This window comes from Ranitomeya imitator, chromosome 2, assembly GCF_032444005.1.
Source record: "Ranitomeya imitator isolate aRanImi1 chromosome 2, aRanImi1.pri, whole genome shotgun sequence".
NCBI lineage: Eukaryota > Metazoa > Chordata > Amphibia > Anura > Dendrobatidae > Ranitomeya > Ranitomeya imitator.
Genome location: NC_091283.1, coordinates 642,789,405 through 642,802,999, shown reverse-complemented (window position 1 = coordinate 642,802,999; position 13,595 = coordinate 642,789,405). Strand labels below are relative to the sequence as shown.

General features: G+C 46.0%; 1 protein-coding gene across 1 annotated transcript in view; it reads left to right on the top strand.

Moving 5' to 3' along the window:
- The window catches only part of LOC138665391 (C-type lectin-like), a 54,648-nt gene that overhangs the window by 31,747 nt on the left and 9,306 nt on the right, over positions 1-13,595 (top strand). The window contains exon 4 of the mRNA XM_069752818.1: positions 6,350-6,455. Within this exon, the coding sequence (XP_069608919.1) occupies positions 6,350-6,455 (106 nt within the window). The remainder of the gene's footprint in view (positions 1-6,349; positions 6,456-13,595) is intronic.

Genomic DNA, 13,595 nt, shown 5'->3' with positions numbered 1-13,595 from the left:
CTAGCAAAATTATCTCTCACAGCTTCACCAATGTGTAGTCTAGGCGCTGACATCCTTCAATGCCTGGCACTGACAATACCATTGTTTTGACATTTTTGTTATGTTAGGCCTTCGAAGCCTGTCTGCGGTCCCTTCTTTCTACAACTACTACACTGACCAGGCCACTGCTGGCCGTGTTACCCTGGAACCAATTTAAAAGTGCCTACAGTCAGCCCAATTTTGTTATGTTAGGCCTTCGAAGCCTGTCTGCGGTCACTCCTTCCACTAGACTTCCACTGACCAGACCACTGCTGCCCGTGTACCCCTGCAACCAATTTAAAAGTGCCTACAGCCAGCCCAAGTTTGTTATGTTAGGCCTTGGAAGCCTGTCTGCGGTCACTCCTTCCACTAGACTTCCACTGACCAGACCACTGCTGCCCGTGTACCCCTGGAACCAATTTAAAAGTGCCTACAGCCAGCCCAAGTTTGTTATGTTAGGCCTTGGAAGCCTGTCTGCGGTCACTCCTTCCACTAGACTTCCACTGACCAGACCACTGCTGCCCGTGTACCCCTGGAACCAATTTAAAAGTGCCTACAGCCAGCCCAAGTTTGTTATGTTAGGCCTTCGAAGCCTGTCTGCGGTCACTCCTTCCACTAGACTTCCACAGACCAGACCACTGCTGCCCGTGTACCCCTGGAACCAATTTAAAAGTGCCTACAGCCAGCCCAAGTTTGTTATGTTAGGCCTTGGAAGCCTGTCTGCGGTCACTCCTTCCACTAGACTTCCACTGACCAGACCACTGCTGCCCGTGTACCCCTGGAACCAATTTAAAAGTGCCTACAGCCAGCCCAAGTTTGTTATGTTAGGCCTTGGAAGCCTGTCTGCGGTCACTCCTTCCACTAGACTTCCACTGACCATACACTGCTGCCCATGTACCCCTGGAACAAATTTAAAAGTGCCTACAGCCAGCCCAAGTTTGTTATGTTAGGCCTTCGAAGCCTGTCTGCGTCCCGTTCTTTCAACTACAACTACACTGACCAGGCCACTGATGGCCGTGTTCCCCTGGAACCAATTTTAACTTGCCTACAGCCAGCCCAATGTTAGGCCTTTGATGCCTGTCTGCCGTCACTCCTTCCACTAGGCCTCCACTGACCTGTCTATTGCTGCCCGTGTACCCCTTGAACCAACATCATTAAATATAAAAAAAATTAATTTGATTATAAAAAATAAGATCGTGTTGAGATCTCAAATGCAGACATTTTAACAATCAAAACAAACACACAACAAATATCTGGAACTGTACTACAAAGGTCCAACAGCTACAATTTCTTTCTCCTGCAAGAAGTTAACTGAAAGTTTTTTGGAGTTGTTAACACAGATATGGCATCCACCGAGTGTTGTCCTGTCGCGTCTCCTTTAAATTATTTCCAATAAGATGTTAAACTATTAATTTAATAAAATCAATAATTAAAAAAATAATTGAGTAAGTCAAAAGCACATTGCAAATAAACATTAATTACAAATCAAGAAGCATGGCGCGTCCGAGGGTGAGTAGATACCGAATAAGAATATAATCACCCTCGGACGCGCAATGCTTATTTACAACAGCCTTCCTTCCTAAGAATCAGCCCTTCCGTGGTGTAGAGAGAGGTTGTGTTACACTCCAAGGTGTTCCCCAGGTTGCCTTTCCTGAGCTTCGATCTTCCGGCTCTCGTTTAGTAGCTGTTGGAAACTACGCTGCATTAGGCCTACTAATTGTGTATGGGTGAAACAGTGGCGCATCTGCGGTCCCTCCTTCCACTAGGCCTCCACTGACCTGTCTACTGCGGCCCGTGTACCCCTTGAACCAACATCATTAAATATAAAAAAAATTAATTTGATTATAAAAAATAAGATCGTGTTGAGATCTCAAATGCAGACATTTTAACAATCAAAACAAACACACAACAAATATCTGGAACTGTACTACAAAGGTCCAACAGCTACAATTTCTTTCTCCTGCAAGAAGTTAACTGAAAGTTTTTTGGAGTTGTTAACACAGATATGGCATCCACCGAGTGTTGTCCTGTCGCGTCTCCTTTAAATTATTTCCAATAAGATGTTAAACTATTAATTTAATAAAATCAATAATTAAAAAAATAATTGAGTAAGTCAAAAGCACATTGCAAATAAACATTAATTACAAATCAAGAAGCATGGCGCGTCCGAGGGTGAGTAGATACCGAATAAGAATATAATCACCCTCGGACGCGCAATGCTTATTTACAACAGCCTTCCTTCCTAAGAATCAGCCCTTCCGTGGTGTAGAGAGAGGTTGTGTTACACTCCAAGGTGTTCCCCAGGTTGCCTTTCCTGAGCTTCGATCTTCCGGCTCTCGTTTAGTAGCTGTTGGAAACTACGCTGCATTAGGCCTACTAATTGTGTATGGGTGAAACAGTGGCGCATCTGCGGTCCCTCCTTCCACTAGGCCTCCACTGACCTGTCTACTGCGGCCCGTGTACCCCTTGAACCAACCTAATAAAATATTTAAAAAATTAATTTGATTATAAAAAATAAGATCGTGTTGAGATCTCAAATGCAGACATTTTAACAATCAAAACAAACACACAACAAATATCTGGAACTGTACTACAAAGGTCCAACAGCTACAATTTCTTTCTCCTGCAAGAAGTTAACTGAAAGTTTTTTGGAGTTGTTAACACAGATATGGCATCCACCGAGTGTTGTCCTGTCGCGTCTCCTTTAAATTATTTCCAATAAGATGTTAAACTATTAATTTAATAAAATCAATAATTAAAAAAATAATTGAGTAAGTCAAAAGCACATTGCAAATAAACATTAATTACAAATCAAGAAGCATGGCGCGTCCGAGGGTGAGTAGATACCGAATAAGAATATAATCACCCTCGGACGCGCAATGCTTATTTACAACAGCCTTCCTTCCTAAGAATCAGCCCTTTCGTGGTGTAGAGAGAGGTTGTGTTACACTCCAAGGTGTTCCCCGGGTTGCCTTTCATGAGCTTCGATCTTCCGGCTCTCGTTTAGTAGTTGGTGGAAAAGTACACAGCATTAGGCCTACAAAATGGGTATGGGGTGGAGAGAGATGGTGTGTTACACTCCAAGGTGTTCCCCAGGTTGCCTTTCCTGAGCTTCGATCTTCATGCTCTCGTTTAGTAGGTGTCGGAAAGTAGGCTGCATTAGGCCTACAAATTGGGTATGGGGTGGAGAGAGATGGTGTGTTACACTCCAAGGTGTTCCCCAGGTTTCCTTGCCATTGCTTCGGTCTTCCGACTCTCGTTTAGTAGTTGTAGAAAAGTACACAGCATTAGGCCTACAAAATGGGTATGGGGTGGAGAGAGATGGTGTGTTACACTCCAAGGTGTTCCCCAGGTTGCCTTTCCTGAGCTTCGATCTTCATGCTCTCGTTTAGTAGGTGTCGGAAAGTAGGCTGCATTAGGCCTAAAAAATGGGGAATGGGGTGGAGAGAGATGGTGTGTTACACTCCAAGGTGTTCCCCAGGTTTCCTTGCCATTGCTTCGGTCTTCCGACTCTCGTTTAGTAGTTGTAGAAAAGTACACTGCATTAGGCCTAAAAAATGGGTATGGGGTGGAGAGAGATGGTGTGTTACACTCCAAGGTGTTCCCCAGGTTGCCTTTCCTGAGCTTCGATCTTCATGCTCTCGTTTAGTAGGTGTCGGAAAGTAGGCTGCATTAGGCCTACAAATTGGGTATGGGGTGGAGAGAGATGGTGTGTTACACTCCAAGGTGTTCCCCAGGTTTCCTTGCCATTGCTTCGGTCTTCCGACTCTCGTTTAGTAGTTGTAGAAAAGTACACAGCATTAGGCCTACAAAATGGGTATGGGGTGGAGAGAGATGGTGTGTTACACTCCAAGGTGTTCCCCAGGTTGCCTTTCCTGAGCTTCTATCTTCAGGCTCTCATTAAATTGTGGTTAAATGGAACAACTGCATTTGGCGTACTAGTTGGTTTGGGGCCTACTATCGGTGTCTGCCACTCCTTGCTGTTCTCCTGGTTTCCTGTCCTGAAATACCATTTTCAGCCTCTCGTTAAGTAGTTGTTAATGTTAGACTGCATTTGGCCTACTAGTTGGGTTGGGGCCTACTATCGGTGTCTGCCACTCCTTGCTGTTCTCCTCCACTGAACAAAGCTGTGCCGCCTGTTTACTACGGTTGCCAATTTTGAACTGCATTTCGACTACTTACTGATTTGGCCCTACTCTCTGTGTCAGCCTCTCATTCCAGTTGTCCTCCACTGCAATGCCCCCTGGTTATTCCTGTGTTACCAATTTTGAACTGCATTTAGCCCACTTTCTTCTTTGGGCCTATATCTGTGTTTCCACTTCATCGTGCCCATTGCCCAGCCAGTGATAGATGAGTCTGCTGGTACATTGACCCATAACGCAACATTCCCCGTGCACGCTACACAACAACATTGTGACCCTGCTGAAAGTCAGGTTGCTCTTCCCGCATACCATACCACCTTACACGGGGACAAAGAGGAAGGTGCAGATGAAAGTGCAGGTTCCTTCATCAGGTGGGGGGAGGAATACTAGTTGGCGACGTCACTGGCACAGGGCCTCTCATAGTACGCAAAAGTGTTGCTGCCGGTGGGAGGCGCCCCCGCCGTGCAAACACACCGCTGTACTTTGAGGGGCCCTGTGCCAGTGCCAATGCCAACGAGTGGGCCCCACCTGCTTGCTCAGGTTCACAGCACTTGCAAAGTTGAAATACTTACCTCTCCCTGCTCCACTGCCGTGACGTGGTCCAGATTTCCTGGGCCCACTAATTACTTGAACCAGCCCTACCCCCCACAACTTTAGCCAAATGACCCCCAATTTCAAATGCCTTCCAATTATTATAAGGTAAATTACGCTTGACAAGCTTCATTAAGAAGAATGGATGGTTTTGACATTAAAATGGGCACTCTAGGTGTTTTCCTGGCCCCCACTCACTGCCGACTATGCTGCCCCATTGACTTGCATTGGGTTTCGTGTTTCGGTCGATCCCGACTTTACGTCATAATCGGCCGATTTCACTCGACCCGACTTTGGACATAGTCGGGTTTCGCAAAACCCGGCTCGACTCTAAAAAGGTCAAGGTCGCTCAACTCTACCCCAGGCTGCTCAAGGGTTGGCCTTGTGTTTTTTTCCACCATTTGCACCAAGACATCTCTTGTCAATTTTCCTCTTTCCCCCACATCCAGGGAGGTTCTTGATGGTTCCATGCTTGGTAAACTTCTTAATAGCATTGCACACTGTTGAAACTGGGATGCCAAGGTCTTTGGAGATTGCCTTATACCCTTCTGAAGTCTTGTGTGTTGCTTTAGCATTTCTGATGTCCTCAGACACCTCCTTTGTCTTGACCATTGTGACAAAGGAACAAGGCCTACCATGTGGCTTTTTAAAACACAGAAGTCATCATTCATTGGCTAATTCATGTCACATGGGCACCGACAATTAATCACCGGTGATTCTCATTTGTGATTTACCACAGGCAAGTCAAAATGTGTTTCCATACTAATTTAATGTAAAGGGTGCCAATACCAGTGTCACAGCAAGCTTTAGGTTATTCTATTTTTTCCTCCTATTGTTTTTGTGTTAAACTATTGTTTATCATTTGCTCTTTTGTAGTTAACCCGAGTGCTGTATACAAGAAAAAACTGTTTCATTTGATTCGTTTTTTTTAGGAGATATTCCACATTATGTACTTACACTTCATGGGTACTAAGAACAATGAGCAGGACTGGATTAATAACAATACCAAACTTAGTGTTTTTTAGTGCTAGAACAACCCAATCGGCACTCTGCAATCATATTGTGAGGCCAATGAGCTCACAGAGATGGCCATTCTCCTTCTGTCAAACCTTTCAAATACCATTTGTCGCTATAATCAGAGGTAGCTCCGCTATAGTACAGCTAAGTGCATATGACACCCCATGGATATACTGTATACTGTACATCATGATATGATGATGTGGATACATATTCTGCATCAGGTCATATGCATCCATTTTTAGGAAGGGGTTAAATCCAAAAGCAGTAAGCTCCCCAGTGATAGCTACATTCAACCAGTAGTTTATTAACTACCATAATGAAAGATTATTCAGAGTTTTGAACCCAGCTCCAAGACATTTGAGAGATATAAAGTGAATTTACTTTGAGCACAAAATCTCTGCAAACCTGTTGTCCAGGTCAGTGATGTTTTATACTTGATCATAAAAAGAGATACCTGTATCCTGGGGGAAAATAGCCAATAATCCTTACTGCCCAGGAGCCCAGTGATCCTCAGTTAGCCCCTGACTATCACAAATGCAGAATATAGCGCTAATAAATTATGACTTAATTTTTTTTAGCTTTCGCAATACAGGAACATTGATGGTAGCGACCTGGATTATGTCAACTGGGGTAAAGGGCAGCGTAAATTAATTGGAGAATGGTGTGTTGCCATGAATACGAACTGTAAGTACAGTAACACATTATTTATTGTAAATGCTACATACAGAAGTGTCCACCCTAAACCTTTCTAAAATATTATTAAGGTACAATACAACTTGTCATGATCCTAATTCAAAACAATTTCCAAGCATCCAGTAAAAAAAATCATCTGAATTCTAAGTTTTTTCAATATAGGAACATTCGGGTAACGGCTGGCGCCTGTTAAAGCATCCATCGAACAAGTACATTTTGTTTTTCATAAATCTTTGACATCTCATGTCACATACGTACAGTATATCAAGATGTGTCAACAGTATCCAATGCAGAGTGATACAAATGGCGCTGACTAGTCCTAGTTAAAGCTTCTGCCTTTGTTTTGATCCAAAGGTAAAAGCAAATCTCAAAACAGGGCAGGAAAAGTGTTCAGGACATTCATGACATTTTATACTGACGTATACACATATATATGTGACATAAGATTTCCAAAAATCTCAGTGACCAACATAGCCACATTTCTTTTCAATAACTGTCAAAATAATTCCATCCACGGAGACTATCAGTTACTTAATCTGTTGTTGAACAACTTTTTGGGAAGCACCAACCGCATCTTCCCAAGCACTGTTCCGAGGGGTGTACTGTTTTCTTTCATTGTAAATGTCCTATTTAAGAAGGGCCCACAAGTTCTCAGTAGGGTTTATGTCAGGAGAGAAAGAGGCCATGTCATTACTCTTTCAACTTCAAAGCCTTCACTGTCTCGCCAAGCAGTGGAGACTTCGATGCTGTGATGGAGCATTATCCTGAATAAAAATCATGGTTTTCTTGAAAGGTGCAGACTTTTTCTTGTACCACTGCTTGAAGAAAGTATCTTTAAGTATGTTTGGGAGTGGATTTTGTCTCCAACTTAAAGGGAATCTGTCAGCAGGTTTTACTTTTTAATCTGAGATCAGCATACTATAGGGCACAAAAAACTGATTCCAGGCATGTGTCACTTATTAGGCTGCAATACAATAATTAGTTTCAATACAGTGTTTTCTCAGCAGGAGAGTAACCTTTGAAAAACCTGTCTTCACTCTTCAGATATTTCTTGGACAAGTCTTGATGTTTGAAATTCTGTGTTTTGTTCATTGGTGGTCGGGTTTCAGCCATCTTTATCTTTGCCACGTCTTTGGTCACTGATCATCTTGTACTTCTGGACACTCCAGGAAGGTTTACGTTCTGGAATATGACAGCACTGCAGGATAAAGGGTTCCTGGTCCCTTCACGTTTGATTCTTCTCACACCTTTGGCAGTTAATCTGCATCTTTTTCCAAAAAAGTTTTTGATGGTTCTGTGATCACGCCCCAATATCTTTGCAATTTCAAGAGTGCTGCATCCCTCAAAAGACTTTAAGAATTTTTGACTATTTAGAGTCAGTTAAATCTCTTTTTTGGCCCATTTTGCCTGAGCAAAACAAGCTGACTAATATTTTTTTTGAAAATTAATAAAGAGTATTGTATACATAGGCGACACACTCCTCATTACACAAATACACATCACCTGATCTGTTTCAACCAATAAGCATTCACAATTATTAAGCATGGAGTTGGAAAAATCCATGTAAAAATGATGATATGGTCCATATGGGGAATTCTGAAGGGACAAGTTGAGCATAACTCTCCTTCCAGCATCCAGGCTCTAAAAAAGGTCATTGAAAAATAGAAAAGATAGATGTTGCAATTAGAGACGGACAAAACCGAACAGTAAAGTTCAGCGTCGATACCGAACACCTACTGTTCAGGCACCGACACCAAACACGGACTTCACCAGGAAATCCGTGTTACCGGCTCTTCCCACTTGCCCTGTAACGGTGGCAAGTGGGGTTCATATTAATGTGGTTGCTGTCACCTTTGTATTGTCTGGTGCCATCAAGTCCACGGCTTAGTAATGGAGAGGCGTCCATAAGACACCTATCCATTACTAATCCTATAGTTTTATGTTAAATAAAGTCACAGCCAGAATAAAGTATTTTATTTGAAAGAAAGCAAAACGCTATTTTACTTTTTTATTTAAAAATAGCAAACACAGTTATACGCACTGTAAGATGGCCGCTGGACAAGTCCTTGAGGGGGAGATGCTGTATGTGTCATCATAACTGTCAGCTGTGGTGATTTGAGCTTAGAGGTATGTTCCAGCACCTAAAGTGCTGAGAGTTGTTTGGGCCATTCCAGGACCGGATTTTATGAGCGGTCATAAGAGATGGGTGGGAATGACAGCTCACATATCACAATCCCAGGAGCGTGGTTTGGTAGATAAAATGGAGGCCGAGTCTCTCATTCAGTGTCTGTGGCTAGAGGTGTGGGGTCCTCCAGTGTGTGTTGTCAAAGACACTGACCTGAGCCGGCAGACCCCCAGAGCTATATGGACTATTTATCTGCAGTTCGTGTTTACCTTCAGTGTGCTGCTAAAGGTACTGACCTGAATGGGCAGACCCGCAATACCATATGAACGATTTGTTTTCAGTTTGTTTTTCACTTTGTGTCTGACAAGGCTCTGTTTTGTTTTGCCATCCAGAGCAGTTTATGAAGTTGAATAAACTTAACTGTACTATTGCATGAAAGCACCTCCTGTGCTCAAGAGCAGCTGAGAGAGTACAAACGCCTATGTGACGCCCAGGAGACCGGGGTACCCAGCACCGGACCAATGGGGTCTGTCTCTTAAGCGGGATGTCACGGGTGGCTTGACCCGGTGCTGTGGCCTCAGGCAATGCACAGTGTAAGGGGTATCATGAGGGAACAGGCACTTACTTGATCAGCAGCAGGTTCTCTCAGCGGTGATGATCCTGATCCTGGATAGATAGCTATTGTCCAAATGAAAGTCTGAGGCACTGAAACGTTTAACCAGTTTACTTCAACATAAAGGGATTTACAACCAATCCTGTCACCGGAGTCTGTATGGGAACTCTGAGTTACTTTGACCCTGCCGGGGTCTTCGCCTCTTATTGTACGCAATTTCTGTGTGGCCCTGCTGCTGTATGTGAACTGGCTGCCGGCCCAATCTGTCCCCTCCGGGTCCTGGTTCGACAGGCAACCCGAGTCCTTTTATCGGCTTACCCCCTCCAGGAGTACCGCTGAACTCTGTGTCTGTTGCTGCGTCCGGCCCTAGTGAAGCTGATATCACCTCACGTTTTTCCGGTTGCTGTATTATATATAATGAATACAGCCGCGGATCCGGTATCCGTCTTTGCGCCTGTTCTGGGTAGTGATTAATGCTACCCGATTCTCACAATGTCCTTTTTCTCTGTCCCTTTTCTCCTCAGGCCGGTGATTTGGGCCTGGAAACCGTCATAGGGCTGTTAGAAATTCAGCTGTATGACCTCTCACTTTCAGCTCCTTAGCCCAACTGCCATTTCTTCTCTCAGACCAGAATGGATCAAGGGGAGTCTCTGGAGCTCCCCCTTCTGGCCGGAGGTGGTAGTGCAGTCTTGCTATTTTAGTATTTGTATTTACTGTCAGTAACTATTTTTGTGGCAAATACCCCTAGGGGTGCCACATTACCTACATCACCTAGGGCCCATTCCATTGAATCCCTCATCTCCTGTAATACAACTAAAATAAAAAAAATATCCCTCACCTGTCCGTCATTCTGTCTCATGCTGTAATCCATGTCTGGGGACAAACAGTTTTCAACCTGGATGGTGCCCAAATGCAACTGTCCTGGCTGAGAACCACTGAAGAATGAGCTGCTGCAAGCTCAGCACCAGTGACCAGTGGAGACGTCCCATTCATCAGTGGTTTTCAGCCTGGACGGTCGCATCTTGCCACCATCCAGATTGAAAACAATTTATCCCAGGACATGTTTATGGCGTGGGACAGAACCATGGACAGGTGAGGGATATGCGATACCCGCTAGGGCCGTGGGGTACTTGGAACCGGGTCAGACGATTCTTACAGGGGTGGTCATGGCAGAAGTGACCCAATCCGTTGCCCTGGGTGCACAATAAAAGTGATGAGGGAATGTTTGTAGGGGATTTCACATGATGCCACCTGTGGTGTTCGGCAATAGGTAGCAGACACTGCTTAAGGGGACCGCTGGGGCCGATGGTGTCGCAGCTGAGATGGTTCTGCTCCTCACTGGTGGAGCAAGGCTCCAGGGCTACAAGTACAGTCTATCAGGGATCATGGACGTTAGGGTGCGGGACTAAGGGTGTGAGAAAGGACTGGAAGACACAAAGATTGCAGTTTCTTTTACCTTTAATGGCAGATGCAGTCTGGGGCACTAGTGACAGGTGGTCTTGGAGATCCAGGCAGCCTGGAAGCATTTCAGGGTCCACCTAGCCAGGTGGATTTGGAGGCCTTCCCTCTGTGCTGCTCCCTAGGTCCTTGGTGCCTTAAGCTCCCCACAAGTCCCTGTTACAGTCTATCCATGAAATGGAACATTTTCCCTAATGGCAGACAGCTTGAGCCTGTCCCAGGTGTCACTCCCTTATGGTGACTCTGGGCTCTCGTATGCTGCTCTGCCTCAGGGTGTCAGATGGGGCCAGGAGACCTGCAGTCTCCTGCCCTCCGGATTTAGTTGCTGGGCCTGCAGTTCTTACACAACCATAAACTCCGGTGTCTGTTCTTTGGCGCTCAGTCCTGGGGTCAGCTCAGTCGCAGCTCAAATCCTCCAGGCTCTCTTCACTTGCCTCTTCCTCCTTCACTGTCTGCTCCCCAGACTAACACTGACTCCAGGCCAGAATTTATAGAGAAGCTCCCCTAAAACAGGTGTTAGAACAGACCTTCTGGTCTGGAGTCTGGAAAGGTGCTGTATGCTGAATGTTATGTGTTACGGAACCACTCAGCACTCAGAATATGTTGTGCAGTTACATGTATGTATAATAGGTTCTATGTGAGATGCATATCCCTAATGAATCAGTCCACAGGCTGCGCCCCTGGGCAGAGGGGACACGATATTCCCCTTTTGTACACCCCCACCTTTGTAATTCCCACAGTAAATATCGGCAGGCTCCGGCCACCTGCGGCTATTGTAATGTAGGGCCGTTAGCCAAACCCAGTCCATCAGGGAAAAGGAATATATTGACAGTGGTAGATTATGTCACACGGTATCCAGAGGCGGTTGCGTTACCTAACATACTGGCAGAGACGGTGGCGGCCGCCCTGCTCCAGGTTTTCTCATGGGTTGGATTTCCCCAGGATATTATCTCGGACCAGGGTACCCAGTTTACAGCTGAGCTGACCAACCAACTGTGGAAGCTGAGCGGCATAAAGTCCATTAGAAGCGCCCCATACCACCCGCAAACCAATGGGTTGTGTGAACGCTTTAACGGGGTGTTAAAACAGCTCCTTGGGACTTTTACCAGGACCTACAGGGACTGGGAGAAATTCTTGCCACACCTCCTGCTTGCCTATCGGGAGATGCCCCAAGAATCCATTGGGTTCTCCCCGTTCGAGCTGGTATACGGGAGACGGGTAAGGGGACCCCTAGACTTAGTGCTAGAACACTGGGAAGGGGAGGGCCTAATAGAAGGGGTGCCTATTGTACCCTATGTGCTGGAATTCCGGGACCACCTACAGGAGCTGACCCAGTCTGTTCGTGAGAACATGCAGGCAACCCAGCGGCGCCAGCGCGTATGGTACGATCAGAGGGCCAGAGAGCACACCTTGGAAATAGGACAGAAGATCCTGGTGTTAGAGCCCACTAGGCAGAACAAGTTCCAAGCTGCATGGCAGGGGCCCTACCAGGTAGTGGGGAAAATAGCCGACACAACCTATAATGTCGCCGATTGTGATGACCCTAGGGTTATCTGCATGTTCAACGTGAATATGCTGAAGCCCTACCGGGAGCACCCTGAAGAGGTAGTGGCCATCTGTGCACCTGAAGCAGAGGATTTAGCTGGACTTCCCTTGCTGGATGTCTTAGGGAAAAGGACTCAGTCTAAAACATGGGACCAGGTACACTTGGGTGAAGACCTAGGCCCCCGGGAGAGACAGCAGGCGGAGGAGTTGTTGAGGCAGCGACAGATGATGTTTTCGGGGAGACCAGGGTACATTCGCCTGGCACAACACAAGGTTGAGACCCAGGATCAGACCCCTCCTGCGAGAAAACCCTTTCCGTGTCCCTGAGTCTGTACGAGAGGGGATGCGACAAGAGATGTTGCGTTTAGGGGTCATTGAAGAGTCAGATAGTCCTTGGGCATCCCCCGTAGTGTTAGTGCCCAAGAAGCATGGGACTACATGGTTTTGTGTAGACTATCGTAAGTTCAATGAGAAAACAGTGACGGATGCATATCCCATGCCGCGTGTGGATGAGTTGTTAGATCGGCTGGCGGGGGCAAAGTATTTGACCACCATCGATCTATGCAAAGGCTACTGGCAGATTCCCCTTAGTCCTGACACTATTCCCAAGTCGGCATTTGTCACCCCGTTCAGCTTATTCCAGTTTCGAGTTATGCCATTCGGGATGAAGAATGCCCCAGCGACCTTCCAGAGGCTGGCTGACCGGCTTCTGGATGGTCTCCAGGACTATGCTTCTGCCTACCTGGACGACATTGCCATCTACAGTGCGACATGGGAAGATCATCTAAATCACCTAGAGACAGTTTTGGACAGGATCCACCAGGCCGGAATCACCCTGAACCCAAACAAGTGTCACGTGGGCAAAGCAGAGGTTCAGTATTTAGGGCATTGGGTGGAAAGTGGGAAACAGTGACCAGAACCAGCCAAGATTGAGGCCATACCCAAATGGCCCACCCCACGCACTAAAACCCAGGTCATGGCATTTCTAGGGACAGTGGGGTATTACAGGAAATTCGTTCCCAATTACAGCAGCATAGCCAAGCCCCTCACTGATCTGAGCCGTAAGAACCAACCCCGCCAGGTAACCTGGACCCCAGAGTGTGAGGAAGCCTTCCGCCAACTAAAGGACGCTCTCACTAATACCCCTGTATTGGCCGCACCCGATCCAACTAAACGTTTCCTTGTTCACACAGATGCTTCTATGTTTGGATTGGGGGCAGTACTGAGCAAAGTTGGGCCGAATGGCCAAGAACACCCCGTAGCTTACCTGAGTCAGAAACTACTGCCCCGTGAAGTAAGCTATGCGGCCATGGAGAAAGAGTGCCTGGCAGTAGTATGGGCACTCAAAAAGTTGCAACCATATTTGTATGGATGACAGTTTTCCTTCCTA